This window comes from Artemia sp. Qi Xiang Cuo, chromosome 5 (genome assembly GCF_049724085.1).
Source record: "Artemia sp. Qi Xiang Cuo chromosome 5, ASM4972408v1, whole genome shotgun sequence".
NCBI lineage: Eukaryota > Metazoa > Arthropoda > Branchiopoda > Anostraca > Artemiidae > Artemia > Artemia sp. Qi Xiang Cuo.
The window spans coordinates 37,738,422-37,765,457 of NC_142798.1; the positions used below are offsets into that span (position 1 = coordinate 37,738,422).

The 27,036-nt window shown below is 38.1% G+C and overlaps 2 protein-coding genes across 4 annotated transcripts in view; both read right to left on the reverse strand.

The window, feature by feature from the left end:
* LOC148952107 (YTH domain-containing family protein 2-like) overlaps nt 1–26,609 on the reverse strand; it is a 99,515-nt gene extending 72,906 nt beyond the window's left edge. The window contains exons 1-2 of one of the 3 annotated variants that reach the window (XM_089089549.1): nt 26,493–26,609; nt 7,174–7,198 (exon numbers count right to left, since the gene is read on the reverse strand). Coding sequence is in view for 1 of the 3 variants with exons in the window: in XM_089089548.1 (XP_088945674.1) it covers nt 7,174–7,198; nt 13,059–13,082 (49 nt within the window). In the remaining 2 variants the exon portion in view is untranslated. Of the gene's footprint in view, nt 1–7,173; nt 7,199–13,058; nt 13,151–26,492 lie in introns of those variants that run through there. The other 2 variants (XM_089089548.1, XM_089089550.1) reach the window with 2 other exon arrangements.
* LOC148952108 (uncharacterized) lies at nt 24,913–25,953 on the reverse strand. Its single transcript, XM_089089137.1, has one exon. It carries the CDS (start codon nt 25,951–25,953, stop codon nt 24,913–24,915), a length of 1,041 nt encoding a protein of 346 aa, XP_088945263.1.
* Nucleotides 26,610–27,036: the final 427 nt, after the last annotated feature.

Below are 27,036 nucleotides of genomic sequence, written 5' to 3' on the forward strand. Positions count from 1 at the left end.
TAAAAATTGGTACTGGTGTCAGCACAACTCAAACACATGGGACTCAGTTGCCAGAAAGGTTAGTTTAAAGTTCAACTTTTTTATTTCCTGTGAAAATCAAGATTATGTTTAATCAGTGAGAGCTATTCCATGGAAACGCACGAAAAGGATAAACTTATGTCCCTGCAGGAACCAAAATAAAAAAAAAACGCATGATAAAATCTGTAGTTTTCTTAAACAAAATTATTTAATAAACATTCAAAGAGCTGTGCTTACTTATAAAGTTTAGAAGAAACCTAATTCTAGAATGTTGTCAGTTCATGTTTAGGAAAAGAGGCCCAGTATAGTTATTTACTTTTAAGTTTGGCTAAATTTTTCTAAATCTTGCAAAACATTAAAAAACGATAAAACATATATAACGATATTCCCACATAGACATGGACATACCCAGAGAGGCCTCAGGCTTCAAGCGTCTCCAATGCATCCTGATTTTATAATTCATCTATAATTATCACTAGTTTCATTTTTTTTTTATATTTCGATTAATTACACCACTTTTCAGATTAAATCCTTACACACATGCCTTAGATCAAACATTATTCATGACAGGAAACGTAAAATAAAAATTAAAGAGAAGAGGCAAAAGAAAAAGAAAATATCTATTTGATAACAAGTATAGACTTTTATAACATCTGTACCATGGATTCCAGGATTAGAAATACAACAGCAGAGCTGTGTTTGATAGTGTTCTTGTTTATTAAATTAACCCCCAAAAAATTCAAGCTAAAGCTATTATACTTTTAAGCCAAGGAGTTCATTCTGAAAGTACACTGTTTGCACTGCATTACTCTTTTGGGCACTGAGACCCTGAAATCTTCATCAGTGTCTGATAACACTGTGTCTTCATCAGAACCAGTGTCTGATGCCACTTATCTGTAAATACTGTTCCTCTTTTAAGTAACATTGTCCATTTATATATATATATATATATGATATATATGAATATATATATATATATATATATATATATATATATATATATAAATATATATAATATATATATATATATATATATATATATATATATATATATATATATATATATATATATATATATATATATATATATATATATATATATATATATATATATATATATATATATATATATATATATATATATATATATATATATATATATATATATATATATATATATATATATATATATATATATATATATATATATATATATATATATATATATATAACAGTATTTACTAGTAGTTCTTAGAACAAGCACTTTTAATCAGTTTTGACTGAGGCTATGTATGGATTAAAGCATATATAAACAGACAAAGACTTGTTTGGTGCCTGGAAACCTCTCTAAGGGTTCTTAGCAAAATTCCTGGAAGTCAATGCATTGTTTCCATGCAACAGTGTGTGCTAAACAAATTTTGAATTTAACCTCCTCCCCCCCCCCAAAAAAAATAGTTGTTGCCATCCTGGAGTCACTGACTGTATTACAAAAGCATAATATTGAGCATTATACACTAGATTGCCAGATAAAATAAAACCATAGTCTCTGCTAGGCTATGTTTTAGTTGCCATTATCTGTCAACACCATACAACACTGTTGCTCTCCACCACATCCTCTTCACTGCACCCTTCTGGAAGATTCTTGCATGCTCATAAATTGAAAATCCACTTTCTTCCATTTTGCAAAAAACCTACTTAGATATCCAATTTGGACACACAGTTCAAAGCCCATCAATAGTCTTTATATAGCAGATCCTACTATAGCTATTAGTATTATAGAAAAACACAACCAAAAGATTTCAAACCATGCTTGGAAACAACTCTTTTTATGCTAGTTACACTGTTTTAGCTCTTCTTCCTCACTTTGTTACAAGTACATGTGTTCTTCTTTGTTTGTACGTTTTCTTTCTCTTTTTTAATTGTCTTTTGTCCTAGAAAGTATAGTGGTCTTTGTTTTTTTTCATGGAGCTCTGTCAGTTTTTTTGTTTTTTTTTATGAAGGTAGGTTTCCAATAAATAATAATAATAGGAAATCTCCTTTTTGTCAACCTTTAGCCAAAACACAAGTGATAACGCACACTTTTCAGCAACATGTGGGAAACTTAATCTCACAATGTCCCCAAGAAAATTTTTTTTGACACATTAAGGCTCTGGTGTGTACCTATAAAAAGCAACACATGGCAGACTTAATCTCACAATATCTCCAAGAAAAAGGTTTTGATATCCCTCCTTAAGGGTTTAGTGAGTATCTACAAACAGATAACTTTAAATAACTGCATTGAATACTTCAGATACAGTAGATTAGAAAACAGCAAAGTTCTTTTTCAAATGCAGACAGCTCCAGGCAGCCACTCTCAGGTTACCAAACATGGTCCACACCTCTCATTTGCATAGCATCTTGGTCTTGCTATTTTTTTTACCAGTGTGCTTGCACACTATGGAGATTTTACAAAGTGTGCCAAATGTTACAGCATTGGAACCAATGGCCCCATGAAATTCTGATTTTCTGGATAAATAAACGTATTTTTTCTCACTTTTCTCGAAGTTCTTTGTAGTTGTCAATGGGGTTAAAAGATTAAGATGGAACCAAATTTGACAAGAAAGAGTTAAACTTGTAAAGTTATGAAAACCCATGCTTTAATTCAATCTAAATCCTGAAATCCCATTGAAAGCTTCAAAGAACTTGAAGAGAAAGGTAAGAAAAAGTATGTTTCTTTACCAAAAAACTCAACATTTCTTCAGACCATTGGTCTCACTGTCAGGATGTTTGGTACAGTTAATAAGTTATGCAAATTATGAAAAGCAATGGATACCTTTATAGTATACCAACTAGGTTTAATAAGTTTATATTTCATATTTTGAGCTCTTTCATGAGATGACATATACTGCTTAAAAGATCTTAAGGGGTATCTATTTCAGTTTCAATTTTGCACTAAAAGAAAACAGACAAAGAAACTTTGATAGATGAAGCAGCTTGTAAGAGATATTATTATTTGTACTTTTTGCAGTCTGGTTAGTGGACTAGGGATGAGGTTTGGGTACACTGAAAGAAAGAATTCAGATTAAAAGTCTGAGACAATTTAGAGACTTGAAAGTAAAATTCGGCTGTTAGACTTTGGTCACCTTTATGTCAATAAGGGGCTTCCAATTATCATCAAAATCATGTAAATTTGTAATTTCTATATTAAAAAGTAACAGCAGCAATCAAAGAGTTATATGCAAATTACTAATTAGGCTCTATAAGATGATATTGTAAGTTTTGATACATAATAATGCTAATCATTAGAGGGATATTGTTCAATTGGCTACAAGTTCAATATAGACTTTTTTATATCCCTTTATGTTATGGTCTTATTCAGTGATGACTTTTTGCTAGTGACTGTACCTATTATTGGCTTCTGACAAATTTGAGGACATCAAGTAAGAATAGGCGGTTAGGGAACAGTCATCTTCAAGCATTAGGCATTAGAAGCATGTGCAAATTGGTTTACCCTTTTTATGTCCTGTCCAAATGTGACCCCAATGGAAGAAGGGTGAGAGGGTACTACCCTGCCCCCTCTAGTGAAAACTTCTCATAAGGAGTTAAATACTTGTACAAATTTGTCTACATTTTATTTATTCCCAATACATTTAACCCCTTCCGTCACGAATTATTTTCCTAGGTGAAAAAAATTATTCCCTGATTTAAACCTACTATTTAGAGCATAAGTAAGCCATTACCGAAGTGATTTGCTCAAATTCATTTATTAGGATGACGAAAATAGATGTCCAGTTAATTGGACAACGTGACCACTTTACTTTACATGAAAATCCTTGAAACAATTTCTTTCGCCCCGAAAGCAGAGCTCGACATTGCATTTTTGACATCTAGTTGTGGTTTTTAGCTTGCAGCCGTCCATCTTGCATCTCTGGGCGTGCTTGTCCCCTGTATTTACAGGCCAGTGATGATATCCATCATATCGCACATCAGACACAGGCTTGCAGCTGATCTTCCGCTTCCTCCCTACCGTTGTTTGCTCTTCTGTTTGCTTTTCTGTTTCCACGTTTGATTCTCTTGGTCGACCAACTGATCGAAGTGTTGACGTGTGTGCTTGGATTAGGGCACAGGCGACCTCCTTCCGGAAAGCAACAAGATCCAGCTTGTCTCTTCTACCCAGAGATAAGGATTGGCAGTCTCTGATGTATTCCATCCATGAATTTGTGACTGCTAGATCAATCATGTGAAAAATCAATCGCAGTGGCCACTTTCGAGATCGGATGAAGGTACGATACAAACTCATCAGGTGGTCGACTTTATCCACCCCACCCATACTGGTATTATATCTTCTAATAACTTCTGGTTGTGGAACTTGTATGTATCTACTTTCGGCTTTCGACCACCGTCGTGCATGTCCTATTTCACCGATCCCAACCAAGTTTGAGGCCATAGAAACGATGTTGTTGTCAAGCCATCGGACTATAACCAGCTCGTCTGCACCTAGTACAATTTCTTCCATTGCTCCTCGACCTTCTTTTTTCATCTCTTTTTCTGGCTTGACGGGGCACCGAGCCATTCGATTGGCGCGAACAGTACCAGTTCCATACCATCCTTCCTGTCTCAGAGCTTGGAGCAAGGGGATTGACGTAAAGAAATTGTCGGTGTAGAGCTTGGTCCCTTTTGGAATCTTTCTTCCTGTCATAAGCTTCATGACAATGCCACCCCCAACCCCCAATGCCTTGTATTCTTCAGGAATGATTGTCGTCTTTCCCTGATACACGTCAAAGTTTAGGACCAAGCCATCAGAATTGCAGAGTAAATACAGCTTGATCCCCCATGGACAGGGCTTTCCTCTAATGTACTTTTTAATCTCAAGCTGACCTGTAAATGGGCACATTTGCTCATCTATAGAAACATTTTCATGGGAAAGCAGCTGCTGGCATCGTGCTAGCACCCTATCTATAACTGGTTGAACTTTCCAGAGACGGTTGTTCGGATCTTTGGCAGTTTCGTTGTCAACCAAGTGAAAGCAGGCTCTCAGCCTCATAAAACGGTTTAGACCCATGGCATCCGCAATGAGGGAAACCCTAGTTGCCTGGCTCCAATACCATCGGTACCTTGGAAATTTCATGCAGCCCATCACCAAGTGAATGCCAACGAACTTGCGCATTTCTGTAGGATTGGTTGCAATGGGATTATTTACATTCTGCTGAGTACTGTATCTATTTGTTTCGATGGCAGCCAAATGGAAGAAATCGCTATCAATGTACTTACAGAAGTATTGAAAGGGTGTTGATAGTTGTTCGTTGGCAGCTGTTGCAGTATCAGACCAAGCTGGAATGATCGGGATAAACCGTTTTCTTTTCCATATCACTCGCTGTTGAGTAACGGTCTTAGGCCCAGCCTGGGATATGAGTGGCATATCATCGGGGTCGCTTGAATCAGAAGACACTTCATAAGGATCGAGTGTCTTTAGTGGTGTTAGTTTTGTTCCATTTGTTTCTGATAAGTATTCTTCATCGTCATCTTCAGATACTTCCATATCTGACAAGTCACTGCCAATTGCATCGAAGAAATCAAGTAGTTTATCTGGCTGGATGCGCATGGTATTTCGTCTTGATGAACCTACAAAAAGGAGAGTTTGGATGCGGCGCTGAGAGAGAGAGAGAGATATATTTATTTCAAAAAAATCGCTATCACAAGCCCACAAAGGGCCGAATTCGGAGTTTGGAGTCAACAACAAATAAATGGTTACACTGAAAATGCAAAGAACAACAACGAAATAGAGAAAACCATAATGACAATCATTTAAAAGTCAATAGTTAAAACTTTAAAAAGTCAATTAAAAAATTAAAAAAAGCAAAAATTTGTCAAACTAAACTTAGAGCCAGACATAAATGCATTAAAAACTGGTCAAACTAAACTTAGCACAAAACATAAATGCATTTAAATTAAAAGGGATACTAAGAAAGTGTCAGCAATTAAACTACAGTAAATCAATAAAAGAGTTAAAGACAATAAAAGCTGGTCAAGAAAGGGGGGGGGCAACCAAAAGAGCCCAATAACCAGGGCAGTACCAACGGCTAAAAAAAAACAAAAGAGGGCAAAAAAGAAACTATTGATACATTTTATTCATTTTCTCTGTAATGAAGGGGATAAAAGTTCTTTCGTATCTGAAAGTAACGCAGCGAATGGGGGACAAAGCAGGGATGGGCTCAGAAACAGCTCGAGGCGGCTGTAATCTGGATGGGGAGTGACGTTTGGGGAAAATACTTGCCGTCCGAGGGTTTGTTATGGCATTTTTGCCATAACAAACGTGCTCTTCCGTGCGCTGGAAGAGCACGTGTCACGTTGTCCACTTAACTGGACAAGGGGAATAAATGACAAGCAGCAATGACATCTGTTCAATTTTCCGATAAAAATATTCGTTTTTCAAGATAGTAGATGGCATCCAAACTACCATAAAACCAAGCCATGCGTCATTTATTTCTCTAAACCTAGTCGCGCAGTCCAGATAATTGGACAGAACTTCAGCATAGCCTCAAGCACATACTTCAAGTGATTTCGGCCATAAAAAAATACCTGTCTATTTCTAATGATCCATATTTTGACACAATAATTTTTTTTCGATCATTTTATGTCTTTTTGAAGCAGAGAAAAAAATTATTTTACCTGGTTTTTCCCAATCCATTGTTTCCAATAAAGTCGATGTTCACGTGCTGTCAGGGTGAGAATTAGCGATAAACTGAGGCGATTACACCCCTGAGGCTGTAGCCAGCGAACAGGAGAATATATTAGTGCGATCATATTTACGAAATTCCTAATAGTTAGGAAAAGAAGAGCATTTTTAATTTTGTCCAACTAACTGGTCACGGTGACGGAAGGGGTTAAGGGTATATTATGCATATATTTAAGGTTCAACAGGCTGTTAAGTCAACATATTATTTTCAAATTCTTTCCTCAGATTCCTGACCAAAGTGTTGTCCCTGCAATACTCTTATTGGTGAAGCCAACAAAGGGTTGCTGCAAAACGTCATGTTGCCTAAGCAATGTAAATCTAGTTCACATTTTATACTTATAAAAATATGGAATATTAAATTCTTATTTTGTAGGAGACAGACTTATGAAGGAGTTGATGACAAATACAAATAAAGAAAAAAAGGGAGACATGATAATTACCTTGAACATGATGACTCTTTGCTCTCTGAAAAAAAAAAATGCATTACCTTTTACATATGTGTGACTGAAAAATAAATGAACCTGAACCAGAACAGAAAATTAAGCCAAGGTAAAATAAAAACATTAATGTATTCAAGCTGAAACTAAAAAAACAAAGAACAAAATTAATTTTGATCTAATTTGCTTCATTTGTTTTGTAACATTTAAGTATATCAAGATTTCTTAGGGCTGATTGTCTGAATATTTAAAGGTGCCCCCTGGACCCCTAAGATTTTATTGGGGTTTGCACAACTTCCTTTTGTGAGATTTTCTCCCTAAGAGCTGAATAAAAAAAGATCTAAGACCTAACACTTAGTCTACTTAGATATTGAACACTGTCCAACCAAATAGGAAATGTTGCATTTCCTGTTTTTCGAGTTTTTAAAGCTAAGTAAATTTATTTTGTCTTAAACTTTAGCAAAGTTCTTTAGAATTTCTGAAAAATAAATGAAACATCAATTTCTCAGGCAACATTATGTATGCATGGGAAAAACATTTCATTATTATTAAGGAGTTTCCTCTAATATTGTTTGACAGAGGGATGTAATTTTAGGCTTAGGAGCATATTTCCAAGTTGTAGTTCACACAATTTTGCTAATAAAGTATTCTATTTTCATCATATTATTTTGTCATTAGGTTAAATAGGTTTGGTTAGGTTAAAATAGGTTTGTTTAGGTTATATATTTAATATATGATATGCTGTATCACCCCCCCCCCCTAATGTGCAAACATATAGCCTAAATTTTCTAAACTATTATATTTTTATCATAATTTTTTTTATTGAATAATATAAATATCTTAAATTTTATAAGTAGTTTTCAGAATGTTATAGTTTTCTTCTGAGGGAACAAACCACCAAATCTATACCAGAGGCCTAACTATGTGTGTTGGCTATCATTACTCTGTTTGATAAATTTCTTATAAACAGGATATTATAATCAGAGGCAAAGCTATAGTGTTGCCTATAGTAAAGGCCATACAGCTCCAATGTTTTATTATTTTCTTCTTCCCAAAAGGCATTTCATATGGAAGTTGTTGCATAAACTTTGGAAGGGGCTCACTTGATTGGAAATTGGAAGTTCTGTTGCCCTTTTTAAGAGTCAAAAGTGATCAGAGGGCAACTAGCCAAAAACTCCAAAACAAACAAAACTTCGGTGTCAACGCAACCCCCAGGGCCTGGGGGCCGCCATTGTAAGTCATGCCCTGGGGGCACATATGGTTCTTATGAAATGGATGCTTGTATAAACTTCAGAGAGGGCTCATTTGATTGGAAGTTGAAAGTTATAGTCCACTTTTTAAGAGTCAAAAGAGATCAGAGGGCATCTACCCCCTTCTCCCCTCTATGCCCTTTTTTCCTCAAACCTATCCAATAAGAACTTTGAGACAGCCATTCTCTTAAAAATAGTTCAAAAATCATATAACAAAAACTCCAGTGTCAACACAACCCCCCAGGCCCAGGGGTAGGTGTTGTAAGTTATGCCCTGGGGGGCATATATGGTTCTTATGAGAGGATGCTTGTGTAAACTTCAGAGAGAACTCATTTGATTGGAAATTGAAAGTTATAGACACTTCTTAAAAGTCAAAAGAGATTGGAGGGCAACTAAATCTCCCCCAACATCCTTTTTTCCCCAAACACATCTGAAAAAAATTCTAAGATAGCCATTTTGTAAAAAAAAAAATAATTCAAAGGTCAGATAAGAAAGCTCCTATGTCAATGCAACCTGCCAGGGCCAAGGGACAGACATTGTAAGTTATGCTCTGGGGCATATATGGTTCTTATGAAAGGGATGCTTGTATAAACTTTGGAGAGGGCTCATTTGACTGGAAATTGAAAGTTCTAGTTCACTTTTTAAGAGTAAAAAAAGATTGGAGGGCAACTAGGCCCTCCCCATCTAAACACCCTATTTTACTCAAACCCATCCTGTAAGAACTTAGAGATAGCAATTTAAAAAAAAAATTGTTCAAAATCATATAACAAAAAATCCAGGGTTGACACAATCCTGCAGGGCCCAAGGCAGGCATTGTAAGTTATGCCCTGGGGGCATATATGGTTGTTATAGAAGGGATGCTTGTATATACTTCAGAGAGAGCTCATTTGATTGGAAATTGAAAGTTATAGTTCACTTTTTAAGAGTCAAAAGAGATCAGAGGACCACTAGCCCCCACCCGCTCCACACTCTTTTTTCCTCAAACCCATCAAATAAGAAATTTGAGACAGCTTTTTTTTAAAATAGAATATAGATCATATAACAAAAACTCCGGAGTCAACACACACGCCCCCCTAAGGCCCAGGGGCAGGCATTATAAGTTATGCCCTGGGGGCATATATGGTTTGTATGGAAGAGATGCTTGTATAAACTTCAGAGAGGGCTCATTTGATTAGAAATTGAAAGTTCTAGTTCAGTTTTTGAGAGTCAGAAGAGATTGGAGGTTAGTAAGGGCTAATTTTATAAGGGCTAGTTTCATAAGAACTCGCCCCCCCCCCCCCAGCCCGATTTACCCCAAAGGCATCCAATAAAATTTTTATATAGCCATTTTGTTAAAAATCGTTCAAAGGTCAGATAAAAAACTCTGGTGTCAATACAACCCCCAGGGCCTGGGGGCAGGCATTCTAAGTAACATACTGGGGGCATATATGGTTCTTATAGAAGGGATGCTTGTATTAACTTCATAGAAGGCTCATTTGATTGGAACCTGAAAGTTCTAATTCACTTTTTAAAAGTCAAAAGAGATCAAAGGGCAACTGGGCCCCCCACCCACTTTTTTCTCAACCCAGCCAATACAATTTTTTATAGCCATTTTTTGTTAAAAAATAGTCAAAATTAGATAACAAAAACTCCAGTGTCAACATAAACCCTAAGGGCAGGCATTGTAAGTTATGACCTGGGGGCATATATGGTTCTTATGAAAGGAGTGTGTGTATATGCTTCTATAAAGTTCAGAGAGGGCTCATTTGATTGGAAATCAAAAGTTCTAGTTCCCTTTTTAAGAGTCAAAAGAGATCCAAGGGCAACTACCAAACCCCCCACCCTTCCCCCCAAACCCATCCAACAAAAATTTTAAGATAGCCATTTTGTTAAAAAAAAAGGTTCAAAGGTTAGATAAGAAAACTCCTGTGTCAACACAACCCCCAAGGGCCCAGAGGCAGGCATTATAAGTTATGCTCTGGGGCATATATGCTTCTTATGAAAGGGATGCTTGTATAAACTATGGAGAGGGCTCATTTGACTTTTGATTGGAAATTAGAAGTCTAGTTCACTTTTTAAGAGTCAAAAGACATTGGAGGGCAACTAGCCCCCCCCCCCATGCCCCATTTTCCTCAAACCCATTCCATAAGAACTTAGACGTACTACTACTAGTACTACTACTACTAACAACTCACTGCAGCACCAAGCTGCCTGAGGCCAACACAGCTATGCATGCTCCTCCGCCACCCCAATCTATTCAAAGCCTCCCTTTTTACACCCGCCCACAAAGTTCCCATTTCCTTTAAATCTTTCTTTATGACGTCCTCCCATCCCAGATGGGGACAACCTGCTTTCCGTTTAGCCCTAGATGGTTGGCTGAAAAGAACAATCTTCAGCAATCTGTCATCCTTCATCCGCACAATGTGCCGTAGCCACCTCAACCTTTCTTTCATTATAGCCCTAGAGAGCGGTATTGAGCCACATTTTTCGTATAGCCTATTGTTTGAAATACAGTCAGTCAGCTGGGTGCCCAGAACAAAACTTAAGCAATTTCTCTGGAAAACATCTAGTAAATCTTCATCCACTTTTTGGAGCATCCACACTTCAGAGCCATATTTGACCACTGTCATCACTGTAGCCTCAAATATTCTAATCTTGGTTTGCAGACTTATCTTACTATTCTTCCAGACTTTTTTTAACTGTGAAAAAAACACCCTGAGCCTTGGCTATTCTATTTTTAACATCTTCATTGTTCCCACCATCTTTACTAATAATACTACCAAGGTAAGTGAAGCTGTCCACCTGATCAATCTTTTCATTACCCAACATCACCTTTTCATCTTCACTTATTCCTAGCCTTAGTGACTTAGTCTTCCTTACATTAATTTTCAAACCAATTCTAGCACCCTGAACTTGCAAAACCTCTAAAACTTCATTCATTTTGCTCACATTTTCCTCTAGAATTCTTAAATCATTAGCATAATTTAACTTAAGGAGACTTTTTCTTCCCCTTTTGATTCTGTTGTCTCCCATTGCCTTTCCTGTGCTCTTTAAAACAAAGTCCATCAAAATAATCCATATGAAGGGGGTAGAACACAACCCTGCTTAACTCGTGACCTATTACCAAATCAGATGCTAGCTGCATGTCCTACCTTAACCGCAGCATTTTTGTTCTTACACATAACGCTAATCCATTTAATGTATTTGTCTGGTATACCATGCAGGGATAAGACCTTCACTAAAGCTCTTCTATCAACAGAATCAAATGCTTGCTCATAATATATAAAACTGAGGACCAAAGGTGTTTGAAAATTCAGGCACTTCTCAATTATTAGCCTAAGAGTGAAAATTTGGTTGACATATCCTCTACTTTTTCTAAAACCGCACTGTTCTTCTCTTAAAACTTTGTCTATGGCATCTGTCAGTCTAAAAGTATCATATTACTAAGTAATTTGCTACCTACAGAGACCAGACTAATGCCTCAATAATTACCACACCTTTCTTATAAAGAAAGGTGTGGTAATTATTTTGGTAAAATTCTACTTTCGCTACTTTTGACTATCTTGGAAAGGAGTTTGGTTAGGAAAATGAAACTTTCAGGGATAGATCTACAGGCTAAAGTATGTCCCGGGAAGGTATTTTGAAGTACCTACTTCCACTCCTTCTCCCTCTAGAGGGTCCTGACCTTTGATGACCTTTAAAAATTGGTGTGTTATAAAAGTGAAACCTTGTAATATAGATCTTTTGCTTAAAATGAAGTCCAACAAAATTGTTTTCAGCTTCAAAACTTTGCTCAATCCTCATTTATAGAGTTTTAAAGATATGCAAATACATTTCCTAAATTTTCAAAATTAACATTGATACGGCTTAAAATACCACTCAAATAACAGGAATTGCATTTCCAGAACTAGCCTAAAGCCAGAGAAAAAGAATCTTACAACTGAAAATTAGGGTAAAATATTGTTTCGTCAAATTTTCAAGAGGTAGAGAACTGTCATGTGGTCAAATTTCAGGACCCTCTAAAGAGAGAAGGTGTGGAGATATGTACTTCAAAATACCTTCCCAGGACATACTTTAGCCTGTAGACCCATCTTTGAAAGTTTCATTTTTCTAGCCTCACCCCTTTCCAAGATAGGTAAAAGTAACTAAAGTAGAATTTTACCATTATTTTATCAATCACTTTTATCACTATCATTATAACAATAATCATTTTTATCACCTTTCTTATAAAGTGGCTTAATTAAGGTTTTCCTAAAATCGTTAGGTACTTCCCCTTTTTCAAAAATCATATTCATAATCTTCAATAACTTATTTCTAACCTCAGAGCCACCACCCTATCAGCACCTGGAACCTTATTAGAGCATAAAAAAGGCATCAAGTGGTATGTACATTTTATTTGTAGGCTAAGTCAATGATATGAACTGCAAAAAATTTACCAACAAAACATAGCCTAGACCTACTGGAAACAATCGTGAAACAAGAGAATTACAGATCATATGTATGAAACGGAAATGAAAAGACCTTTAAGTCACAAAAATTCAGAAATTGTTAACAAACACCTTAGGCTAGCCTTATCTTTACAGAATACACAGCCAAGATTATTTACAAAAGAAGCTATATAATATTATCCACAACTATCTTGTTTGTGCATATACATGCCTGATCATTGGTTTCCGATGACATAGCCCAATTATTTCCCTTTTTATGATTCAAATTTCTGTACAAAAAGCGGTCAGTGACATCAATTTTTATGCTTTTCTTCTGGGAGATTTGCGGTCATTGAAATATAGCCACAGCTCACAGAAGACGCTTTGAGATTTATCGTTATCTATGACAACTAAGGAAATTTTTTAATTTTCCACAGAAATGAACCCTACTACAAATTATAAAGATGTCACATTCATTTTAGAGAAAAGGCCATCTTGTCCATTTTCCTTTTGAGCTTTTACATCTTTCAGAACAAAACCTATGGTCCTATTGTTAGAGAGCTCACCAATTGCTGCAGACAAAAGTATTTGTGTTGGACCCCGACACGGGCCAGTTTTCTTTTCGGCGGCCAATGGCTGATTTCTAGGGAAAATGGTGGCACGCCACCGGCTGACCTCGATTTTTCTAATCAGGCAGAATATTAAGGAATTAAGTTATATGATAAAGCAATGAGACGTATGCAGGGAACAAATTGTTCTACAACTAATCCAACTTGCCCATTACGTGATTTACAGTCCCTCTACATTATTCCGTGCATGTCTTTCACTTTTCATCAACTCCATGGCGATGCTCCCGCAACCCTACAAACTAATTCGTTTTTCGTTTTTCTGTTTGGTTTACACATCATCTTCGTAAGTCAAGAAATATTATTTTTATATTTACTCCATCTGTGAGGTCTGATTTCAGTCCATTAACCGCTTGACATATCGTTTTGAATACCCTACCTGAGTCAGCTCAAGAATGTCCCTCGTTTGGTACTTTCAAGAGAATTTTAAGAAATGTTTTAATATTTTGATGATTTATGTTTATTAAGTTTATTTTTCTTTTGCTTTTTATCTTTATTCTTCTTTGTATCTTTTTATTATTCTTTTTTTATTATTGTTAAAGGGACGGGTGACTCTGGGCAGGGAATTCTTGTTGTGAGGTGTGTTTGAATTGCGCTCATCATTTCTTGTGGCTTTATTTCACATATGTAATTTGAATTAAATTTAATTCATGTGGTAGTCCATGTGGAACATATTTATTGATTGATTGATTGCTTGGTAGTCCCCTGCCTAGTTTGCGATTTGGGGATTTTTTTTCAATCATTGTAATTTTTTCTCTTTTGCCAAGCTTCTTAAAAGTATGGATATATCATGTTGAAAAAATTTTTGCGTATTTTTTTTCAATTTTGTTTCTCCCTTGTTTTTTCCTGGCCATAGAGCTTTACGGGGGTGATTATGTTGAAGTGTCTTTTGTTGAATATCTGCATATATACGTTACATTTCAGAATTTCTGAAGTTTGAATTTTACACTTTATGCATTTTGGAAGTGGTCGGGTGGGAATTTTTCTGGGAGGAGGGAATACGCGGACCCCCATCTTTAGAATTCTAACCCTCCAAATTCATGTGTTACTGCTTATGCTTTATGAATCTACTGCTCAGTAGGGGCCTCCTCTGAGGCCACTCAGCGTGTCCTAGGTGGCGACAGGAGAACGCCCTATAGACCTTGTCCCTGGGGTTCCATAATAGAAACTGGGGCACCCTCGTCCGGGGCCATAAATACAGGTGGAGGAGGAAGAAGGCTCCTTAAGTGTACACTCAAAAGGGCCAACCGGCATTTACACACGTCCCTTGAGTTACAAACCTTCTCCAAGTAATGTGTTATACTCCATAGTGTGGAAGAACACCATCGTGGGAAGATCCTTTATAGAAAAACAACTGCGTCAGGGTATAAGATCCAGATTCATGGACAACAGCCTGTGCAAAGGGCTGCCTCGATCCTTTCGGGGTACTTGCAGGACGGGGGACCTTGCGTTCACCTTTATTCCTACTTAAGGAGTGGCGTCCTTCGAGAAAATTATAGACTAGTAAATGACACACTACTCACATGGGATTCTGACGAATCGATAATTCTTCTGGGCTTGGTCTGTTTTGATGGTGTTTCGGGCTGAAAAACTTCAACCTAGCTGATTAATCTACTATGGGTTGCCTCCCCGTAGTAGCATAATATTTGTAAGCATGAATAAGTAATAAGTCGGAGGTAATAGCCTTGTGACTTTCTGTGCAGGACTTTGACTCTTGTTGATAAAAGAACACTGCCAAGTGCTGAAAACCATGTTGTGACCAAGATCATCCCAGTATTGCACAAAGCCTCCATTCATACTGGAGGTTCCAGGGACTTCTTGCTATCTGGTTCTAAGCCGGCTTAAGGGCTTCGGTGTATACTTGAGAAGGTATGTTGTTCCCCGTCCTGCACTGGTATCCGGCATCATTACTTTTCCCGATGCCAAGATACTTTCAATGATTTAAAGAACAAGAAAATTGGAACTTGGAATGTTACGACGTTACAAAATAACTCCCGTGTCAACATTCTGATTGACAAATTCAGGGGTAGGAAGTATGAATACTAATCGCTCATTTTATGACTAAAAAGTTCAGGCTGTCAGTTATAGTAGCATATGCCCCCGTTGAATCGACTGACGGAGATACTAGTGTGAAAGCAAAAGGAATGCAAAGAAAGTGGAGAAAGCATTAAAATATGAACTAAGGAGGGGTGAAGTGGAGGTCATGGTTAAAATTGCCGAGAATTTGGAAGATACAGCTAAACGGCATAATAGTAAAATATTGTACTGGCATGTCAATAGATTGAGAGGGAGTAGTCAAACCAGACTTGTCCCAGTTAAAGGTAGGAATGGTGCCACAATTAGTGATAAGGAAAGAGTTATAGAGAGATGGGCAGAACATTTTGAGAATATGCTAAACCGAGATAGAGTTGCAGGAAAAGATATAGAGGAAAATAAAAAAGTTTGTTATAACTTGGATGTAAAGGATGATTAATTTTGAGATGAAGAATTTGAAACAGTACTAATAGGATCAAAAAATAATAAGGCCCCGCGTGCTGATAAGTGTGGTAAATAAGTTTCTTAAATATGGTGGCTATGAAGTTAGAAATATGTTACTAAATAATTTTTTCGAAACGGGAAGTACCTAGCAATTTTAGGAAAATACTAATTAAGCAACTGTGTAAGAAAGGTGATAAGAGTGAGTATGATAATTCTAGAGGCATTAGCCTGATTTCTGTAGGTAGCAAATTACTTAGTAATATGCTACTTTTCAGACTAAGAGATGCTGTAGTTATGAGAAATGCCTCAGTTATCAATTATCAAACACCTTTGGTCCTCAGTTTTCTAGATTAAGGGCAAGTGTTCAATTCTGTTGATAGTAAAGCTTTAGCACATCTCTTATTCTTGTATGGTATACCAGACAAATACATTAAAAGGATTAGTGTTATGTACGAGAATGAGGCTAGCAGATGGTTTCATATTAAACCAGGAGTTAAGCAGAATTGTATTCTATCCCCCTTTATATGGATCATTTTAATGGTCTTTGTCTTGAGAAGCTCAGGAAAGACAATGGGAGACCATGGAATCATATGGGGAAGAAATATTTTCTTGGACCTAAACTATGCTGATGATTTAAGCATCCTAGATGAAACTATAAGCAAAATGAATAAATTTTTAGAAGTTTTGCGAGTTCAGGGAGCTAGAATAGGTTTTGAAAGTTAATATTAAGAAGACTAAGGCATTAAGGCTAGGAATAAGTGAAGATGAAAAGGTCACGTGTGGTAAAAAAAGATTGATCAGGTGGTCAGCTTCACTTACCTTGGTAACATTATTAGTAAAGATGGTGGGAGCAGTGAAATTGTTAAAAGTAGAATAGCCAAGGCTCAGGGAGTTTTTCACATTTAAAAAAAGTTTAGAAGAATAGGAAGATAAATCTGCAAACCAAGATTATATTATTAGAAGCTACAGTGATGACAGTGGTCAAATATGGCTCTAAAGCATGGGCACTCCGAAAAGCGGATGAAGATTTGCTAGACATTTTCCATAATAATTGCCTACAGATTGTTCTGTGTATCCTCTGACTAACCGTTTTTCAAACAGTAGGCTGTACGGAAAGTGTATTTCAATCCCGCTTTCTAGGGCTATAATGAAAGAAAGGTTGAGATGGCTAGGGCACGTTCTGCGGATGAAGGATGATAGATTGCCAAGGATTGTCCTTTTTGGCCAACCGTCTAGGGCTAAACGGAAAGCAGGTCGTCCTTGGTTGGGGTGGGAGGATGTCATAAAGAAAGATTTAAAGGAAATGGGAACTTCCTGGGAGGGTGTAAAGAAGAGGGCTTTAAATAGATTGGGATAGAGGAAAAGCGTGCGTAGCTCTGTTGGCCTCAGGCAGCTTGGTGCTGCGGTGAGTTGTTAGTAGTAGTTTTTGTTGTGAATTTATTAGTTCAATAAATTGATTGATTGATTAATTGATTTAAATCTGTTCGAAACACTCAGAGTGACATTTCGGTCACTTAACAAGCGCTACATATGTACGCACTGCTAAAGACACGTACTAGTAAATAACACACGTAAATTCAAGGAAAACCCGACACAAGTAACAAAACTCAAAGATCCTTAGGATCACGTGTATTTTTTCAGACTTTTTGGTCTTTTGCTTCTCAATAAACGGTAGCGTTTGCTTCCCTGCCGTGTTTGTGTTTTCATTATACCTGTGTTTATGCTTAATAAAACCCAGTAATCACAGTGTCATACCTATCAACCGAGTATGTGACAGAATAGAGAAGCAGCTTTTGTTCTTTCTATACAGCAGAACACAAAGTAAGTTCGGACTCAGTTCGTTTGGGAAAAAAGGAGGAAAACAATATGCAACTACTTCTTGCAAATACCCTGTAGCACATACATTATAAACAGTTTGAAGGCCTAAATAAAGGACAAAATTTAAACGACGGATGCCTCAATAGATGTAAATTTAAATTGATTCAGCTTTCTATGTCCAATGTAACAGGAAGGGGTTTCTTAACTAGTTGAGGATTTGGTTGAAATCGCACGAAGTTTTAATCTTATTCCTCTCTTCTTCCCGAAATTCAAGTGAATATTATGAAACAGACACGGTAAAATGCGAAGTTTGTTAACTTTGCATTTTGGACCAATTCAAGCTAAGAAAGTAAAATAAAGTAAAATCTGTTTCTGACCTTAAATAAGATATTCGCGTGTCAAATTTGCTTTTTTTGCATTGGCTTGACATATTTTATTTGTATTTTCTTTCGCCAAAGTTGAATAGAGGACATCAAAATAAAATAAGCAAACACGAAGTTGGTTGCGAATGTTCAAGAATGCACTTTCAACTCAAGGCTTCTTAAAAATATTCTCAACTTAAAATTGTCGATTTGAGCTAAAGGTTCCATCTATATTTAAAAAAAAAATAAGGATTGAAGGCATTTTTCCATCATTTTTTAACATGCAAATTCAAAATAAATTAAAACTGTTTTGTTTTTTTCTATGTTATTTGAGATTCAAGGAGTTCAAATCTTTTGTTAGTACAGGACACTGTGAGGTCGTTTTATGAAGAAAGAAAAACTTTACGGAAAAGCACACTTTCTAATCTCTAAATCCTAAATAGTTTGGCACTTCGCGACATACTGAGTCGCTTGAAAGACGAAAACTTATAGTCCTAAATCCAAGATTTAAAATTTTATCTGTACACATAAAGTGTTTTGATTTAGTTCAACACTCCCTTCAACATTCTCGGAAAGGCTCACCTGAATGCCCTTCGTCTTTTTGGAAAGTAAAGTTCAAATATGCACACCTTTATCGATAACATATACAACATGAAAAAGATGAACGGATTGCCTAACTTATAGCCCTTGCCCTGAGGACTGCGGGCAGGGCCGTCACGTATGGCGGGGATGGGGGACACCCTCCAATGTTTTTAGTCACTCGGTAAAAAAAGAAGTCGGTAAAATCGTGGCGCTTCTCCCCACGATTTTTCTGACGCCGCTAAAATTCTTTGTTCGGTTAAATAAAGACCATGAATAAACTGACATGTCATCTACAGAAATTTTGAACTTGGTCGGTAAACACAGCAGTTTTACCGAATCCTGCCGTAATTTGACAGATGGTGCCACAATTTTCCATTTGGTTAAATAAACAGTATTAAAATAGTGACATGATATGTACCGAAATCGGAATCTCGGTTGATAAATGCAGCGGTTTTACCGACTCGTGCAGTGATTTTATGTATTGTATCCGAAACGGACATTATGCTATTCTTTTTTTACAAAAAAAAAACAGTTGGTAAAAATGACCCACCAGTCAGTAAAACCTCTTCTCCCCTCCCCAAACATTTTGGCTAGTAACGAGCCTGACTGCAAGGAGGTTGACATCCCAAAAGATATAATTACTGGATCTTTCAACAATGCCGAGCAAAATAGCTCTCTTAAAATTTTGATCGGATGTGTTTTGGGAAATGATGGGTTTGTTGGGGGGGGGGGGGCTGGTTGCCCTTCATTCACTTTTGACTCCTAAAAAGGGTGCTACAGCTTCCGTCTTCCGATAAAATGAGCCCCGTCCGAAGTTTATGCAACCACCCGCTTCATTAAAATTTTATATGCCCCGGGACATAATTTACAACCCCTGCCCCAGACCCTGGGGTGTTGTTTCCACCCTAAAGGTATTGCTATATGCTCCCTGTACTATTGTTAACACAATGACTATCTCCCAATTTCGATCAAATGTGTTTGGGAAAAGAGGGTCTTGGAGGGAGGGGGAAATTTGCCCTCTGTCACTTTTCACTCTTAAAAGAGAACTAGAACTTTATATTTCCAGTCAAATGAGTCTCCTTTAAAGTTTATACGACCACGCCTTCCATAAAAACCTTATATGCCCCCGGGCCATAGATTGAAACCTTTGCCCAAGACATTGAGGGCTTTTGTGGAAAGTAGGACATGAGGGGGGGGGTCTAGTTTCTCTCTGATTACTTTGACTCTTAAAAAGGGGACTAGAACTTCTGATTTCCAATCCAATGAGCCCTCTCCGATGTTTTATGACCACTATTTTCATAAGAACCATATACGCTCCCCGGGACAAATCTTAAAACCCTTGCCCTGAGGTTTCTGGGGGGAAGGAGGTTGTCATCCTCAAAGGCATAGTTACTGGACCTTTCAAATACTCTGAACATAATGGCTATTTCAAAATTTTGATTGGATGTGTTTATGGAAACGATGGGGGTAGGAGAGGACTAGTTGCCCTCCAATCACTTTTGAATCTTTAAAGGGAACTAGAACCTTACATTTCCAATCAAATGAGCCTCCTCTAAAGTTTATACGACCACCCCTTACATAAAAACCTTATATGCCCCAAGGGCATAACTTACGACCCTTGCCTCCATACTATAGGATGGTTGTGTCAACCCTTGTTATGTGATCTTTGGACTATTTTTTTTTTAACAAAGTGTCAATCTCAGAATTTATATCGGATGAAATTGGGGAAAAGAGGACGTGGGGCGGAGAGGGGAGGGGGGGGCTAGTTGTCCTCCGATCACTTTTACTCTTAAAAAGGGCAATAGAGCTTCTGATTTCCAATCAAATGAGCCCCCTCCGAAATTTTCACGACCACCCCTTCCATGAAACCATATGAGCTCCTGGGGCATAACTTACATTCCTTGCTCTTAGGGCTTGGGTGGGGGGGGGGTCATCACCAAAGACATAGTTACTGGATCTTTCAACTATGCTAAACAAAATGGATATCTCAAAATTGGATTGGATGTGTTTGGCGAAATGATGGGAGTGGAGGAAGGCTGATTGCCCTCCAATCACTTTTGGCTATTACTTTCAATTCCCTTCGGCACTATAACTTTCAATTTCTAATCGAATGAGCCCCTTTAACAGTTTCTACGACAACTCCTTCTATACGAAGTGCCCTGGTCTAAAAAAATATGAATAAATAATTCATTGTGCCCACATCGTTCTTTATTTAGGCAGGACTATTGCACTGCCTATGATAGCTAGGCAGGTCTGTTTTTTCAGAAAATTGGCTTGAAACTTATGGGGTAGGTACTTTGGCCCAATGGGACTTGGAATAGAGAATGATTGTTTCAGTAAAGTTACACGCCTGATCTGACCTTGTAGTGATGGTGTTCGGACCGAAACTTGTGGCGTGAGAACCTAACGCCAAGGGGACAACACAAATATCCTAAAGCGTATAAAAATTACAAGCCCACTCTCCCTTCCTCACAAAATTATCCCGTTTTCTTGAAATAATCACCGTGTTACTACACTCAAGGAAACTCTGAACGAAAAAAATTAGGCCACTGGTTTTTGCGGAAAAGATGCTAGCAGGCTTTCGAGTTTGTCATGTATTCTAAAAAACAATAAAAATACATCATGCACACTAAAAAATGTTTGGTCTCAAAGAAGCAGTTTGACAATTTTCAAATAAAGTTGTATTTTACTTTAAACAAACAAAAAATGGGCTAAAATTTATACAAGGCAGAAAATTAGAAATAACAAATCTTAAAGATTTTTTGGGAAAAAGTTAAACGGTAAAAAATAAGTATTTTGAAAATCAATTTACTTCATAGGAGTTCAGGACTGCTACAAAAGTACTATAATGTCCCCTCCCCCTTTATTCACCATCACCACGAATTGTATGGGGGAAAGAACCGGATCATGGTCAATGAGAAAATTTGAAAATTGCTTTTGGTCTTGGGTGTAACGTATTCTATCTTCGGAGTCAAGAGTCAAATTCAATTATTTAATGGAGACCCAACACCTATAAATAAAGTGCATAAGCATAAGCAAACAACACAAAAGCAAAGCAATCAAATCAATATGTTTCATCTTCTTTCTCATGTAGAAATGGCTTCCATCACTGCCAGACTGGACGGAGATGGATATCAACGTGACGATCAATGCTCAGGTTCATACGCGCAGGTGGTGTGGAAAGTCTACCTGAGCGAGTGACTCTTCCTGCATCTGGCGGGGCTTCAGCGTTGGTCACAGGGGGTATGACTGTATCAGTAGTTGACTGACATCGTAGACTTAATGCTCTTTCCTCCTCCCCCCTGATGTTTGGCCTTTCGGCTACAGTGAAATCATCATCTTCGACTACGGACGGGGTTTCTTCGTCAGTACTGCTGTTCAATTCGGCACTGGATCAATCTGCGACAGGCGTCGTACTAGCTCCAACTGTCGCTGTTCCATCCGTGTAAGTATGTAGTTCGGGGCACTGGGTAACACGGCCTGCATGTAATGGGTGGTTTGGTATAGGCACCGGCTCGGCTATAACTGGTTCTGATCTGTGACGTAGGTGGTGCCTGTTTCCCCGAAGAGTACTGTCGTCTTGCAGACGCACCAGGTAAGAGCGGTCTTGTTGTCTCAACTTTTTCTCGACTTCACCCTTGTGCAATCTACTATTCTTGTCAAATTTCACCCATATTTTCTCTCCTATGCTCAATTCTTTCAGCTCTTTGGCGGTCTTGTTTTAAGCTCTCTGCTGTCTAGACTGAGCTTTCTCTCTAGCTTTCTCGAAAACTGGGTTCACAATTATTTTTGGCTGCAGATGGGATGGCAGCGCTGGGACGATCGACCGGGTTTTCCTGCTCATGAGCAGCTGAACCGGTGTATATGCTCCATCAACTGGGGTGTTTCGGTATTCCAGCAATGCAATGTATGGATCTGTTTGGCTTTCTGTCGCTTTCGTCATGATCCGTTTTGCCGTCTAGACCGCCTTCTCACTCATCTCATTGGACTGCGGGTATCGGGGACTTGATGTGACATGGTTGATATCCCAGGATGCTGCAAACATTTGAAACTGCTCCGAGCTGAATTGTGGCCCATTGTCTGAAATAATCTTCTCTGGTATACTATATCTGGTGAAATTCATTTTTAATTTCGAGATCACTTGCTGTGAGTTTGAAATGGCAAGTTTATCCACCTCGAAAAATCTACTATAATAGTCTACGGTGATTAGGTATTCCATACCACTTAATGTAAAGATGTCCAGGCCCACGTGTTGGAATGGATACTGGGGGACCTCTGAGGATATCAATGGCTCTTTCTGTTGATCCATTTGATGCATGGCGCATATTTCGCAACCAGATACTAGTTGCGTGATATCTTTCGTGATGTTAGGCCAAAATACAGAGCTACGAGCTCTTTCTTTTGTTTTCACAATGCCAACGTGTGACGAATGAAGCTGTCGCGGTATGTCTCCACGGAGTGCCTTAGGCACAACAATGCGTTCGCCTTTCAGTATGATACCATCGTTGGTAACCAGCTCGTCTCTGTAGTTCCAGAATGGAAGAACGATAGATGGTACATCTCTTCGGTCGTTAGGCCAGCCAGATTCGACGATGTCTGACAGTGTTTTCAGCTCAACATCTCTTAGGGTTTCCTCACGGACTTGCTCTAGTTTGTTTTTGCTTACTGGAATATCTCTAAAGAATGCATGGATGGCTACTTCTCCTTCAATTTGAATTTCTGGGTCTTGGTCAGGTAAGTGCATTCGTGATAAGGCATCAGCTACCGGGATTTCTTTGCCGGGACGATACTGGAATGACAGTTCATACTGCTGGAGCACTAGCATCATTCTTTGCAATCGGGATGGTGCCCTATTTTTTGGTTTGGACAATATCGCCTCTAAAGGTTTGTGATCCGTTGTCACAGTGAACTTTCTACCACAAATATATTGATGGAAATGCGTGCAGGCAAACACGACTCCCAGAAGCTCCTTCTCAATTTGTGAGTACCGTTTTTCTGTGTCACTAAGAGATATAGAAGCAAAGGCTACTGTGGCGTGATCCGCAACCAGTTGAGCACCTAGCCCGTGTTGTGATGCGTCTGTTATCACTTCCACCTGGGCACTTTTGGTATCAAAATAGGCGAGGTTGCTGCAAATGGCTTCTTGGATTTTGACTCGGGCATCGTTGTGTACTACTTTCCACTTGAACTCCTTTGCTATGGCCAGGTCCCTAAGTGGCTGGTTTAGGGTAGAGAGGCAGGGAATGTACCTTGACAAATAGTTGTACATCCCTAGAAGAGTCTGCAATTCATCTTTGTTCTTGGGGGCTGGAATTTCTTTCATTGCCCGAATTTTGTTAGGGTCTGGTTCCATACCTCCCTTTGTCAGTATATGTCCAAAGTAGGGAATGGCTACGGCATCGAAAAGGCATTTCTCTTTATTAAACTTGATGCCTTTTTCACGAGCCCTCTGCATAACTGTCCTTAGTTTCCTATCATGATCTGTTGTACTTTCAGCCATTCCAGCAACATCATCTACAATCAGACCAATGTCAATACCTTCGAACGCCTCTTCCATTCGTTTTTGGTACTCATCCTGGGCTGATATGAGCCCAAAAGGATATCTCTTGAAGTGGTATCTTCCGAATTTTGTGCTGAATGTAGTGAGGTCAGCAGATTCCTCGTCTAAAACCATTGACCAGTAACCATTTCTAGCGTCGGTTCTGAAAAATCTTTCTGCTCCAGCACATCTCACTGCTACATCATCAAAACTAGGAATAGGGTGGTAAGGACGCTTGATACATTTGTTTAAGTCCACTGGATCTAGACAAATTCGGAATTTTCCGTCTGATTTCTTTACAAGGACAATCGAATTCACCCAGTCTGTCGGTTTTTTTACCTTCTCTATGATGCCAATATTTTCTAATCTGTCTAGTTCTTCTTTTAGCTTCGGCTGAAGGGCATACGGAACTCTTTTTGGTGGCTGGACTGTCGGAACAGATCCTTCCTTCAGGTAAATGTGACATTTTCCGGGCAACATCCCAATACCTTGGAAGACATCATCATATTCCTCGAGGATCTGTCGTACTTCCGGTCTGGTTGAAACCGTGGCTGGGTCTTCAGTCATGCTACATGACATGCTAAGCACAAACTTGATTAAGTTCATCTGTTCGCTCGTTTGTCTACTAAGGATTGGTCCTTTGTGGGTTTCAACAACATGAAACACATGAACCTGCGGTTCTCAGTCCTTATACTGAATCACAATCTGTGCAATTCCAAGTACTTCAAGGCTGCATCCACTGTAGCTTGTCAGGATATCTTTGTTGGGAAGCAAGGTAGGTCTTGGTTTTAGGGATCTAAATTCACTTGCTGGGAGAGCGTTTGCATCAGCCGCCCCTGTATCAATTTTGAAGGTTATTTCTCGTCGGTATTCAGGTAGGTTAACTTTAATCATTGGCTTTTGGACTGAATCAGTTCTGTTGTCAACAGACTCAATGAAGTATTCATTGTTTCCTTCGTTCTCAGCTGGTAGGGCTTCAATTTTGTTGACAGACCTGCTTTTGCAAACCTTTGCAAAATGATTTGGCTTCCGACACTTGGAACAGATCTTCCCTTTTGCAGGGCATTTGTGTTTGCGGGAGTACTGGTTCCCACAGAAGTAACAGTTTGGCGTCATTGTCTTTGGCAACACTTTTTGTTTGCGTATGGCTTCCACTTCTTGCTTTACAGCACTAGTACTTTGTTCATTTCTCATCTGTGTATGGGTCTCCACAACTGTTTCAATTGCATGGCTAATATCAATAGCTTTTGCCAGTGTAAGCATTCCACCTTCACTCAATAGTCTTTCTCTTATCCGGTCACTCTGTACTCCAAACACCAGTCTGTCTCTCACTATTTCATCTGAACTATCTCCGAAACTACAATCGAGGGCCAGTAACTTCAGAGATGTTACATATGATTCAATTGTCTCTCCTTCTTTCTGATTTCGTTTGTGGAGAACGAATCGGGAAAATATGGGATTGGAACTGGGTTCAACATGCTCACTGAATTTTCTCAGATATACATCCACTTTATTTTTGTCTACTTCTGGAATCTGGAATGTGTTGAAAATATCTCGTCCTTTTTCTCCAACCCATATCAGCAAGTAGGAGCACTTCACAGCGTCGGCTTTTCCGGACAAGGGTCCTGTGAACATCAGTTCAGCATGCTGGCAAAATCGCTTCCACGAGGCTTTGAGATTGGCTGACGACCAATCAATTGTTGGATAGGGTGTGCTGTCCATTCTGACACCATGTAACGTATTCTATCTTCGGAGTCAAGAGTCGAATTCAATTATTTAATGGAGACCCAACACCTATAATTAAAGTGCATAAGCATAAATAAACAACACAAAAGCAAAGCAAGCAAAGCAATCAAATCAATATGTTTCATTGGGTGACTTAAAACTCAAAAATAATAAAATGAGAACTTGGTGCTGATGGGATAGACAAAATTGAAACTGAGGATTCTAAACATAGGGATAGAAAAAAAAACCAAGGTCAGACATACGCTATTTTTCTTTATTTACTCAATTCTAAAAATTAAGCGTGAATACGAGTTAGTAGTAAAATCTCACCATAGAATTTTACAAAATGTGGTCTAATGGTTCTCTGTGCCTATGATTCTGTCCTACAACTGTATTTTTTTACAAAAAAAAGCAGTAGTTTCCAAGTTTTCTGTCAACGGTTTCGAATTTTTTTTACGCTGAGCTGTTTAAAAGCAAATATTTAAAAAATAATCATTTTTTGCCACAGATGATATTTGGAAAAAATAGGGACTTACTGCTAGTAATTTCAGTCACCGTCCAGCTTATAAGCATCCTGCCTAGTGATTGACCATCACGGAGAGTTTTTTGGTGAGCCTTCTGCCGAAATTGAATGCAGTAAAAGCAAGATTGGCTTCTTAAGTCATATCCGTTGGGTCCGTCTTCTTGAATAAATTTGATTTACAAAAATGTCCTTCGAGAAAGTAATCGAAGGTGGGAGAAAACAGTTTTCTAGCCAGTATCTTTTCTGAAGATAGCGAATGGGGCTCTAGGTATGGTGGGAATATTATGATGGAAACTTCAAAACTGCCAAATTATTTTTTATAAAGGAAAAAAAAGATTATAGGCAAGTCCCAACTAAAAATACTAAATCCAAGGAGAGCCAATAGTCCATTGAATATATTTATATAGTCCGTTAAGCCGATAGTCCGAGGCTATATTATTGTTTATTATTTTTAGTTTGGGGGTAGCCTGACACTATCTTATTGTTTATGACTATTGCTTTGGAAGAAGTAAGCCTTGGTGGTCTTAGCCAGTTTTGTGTGTCTGGCAGTAATAATG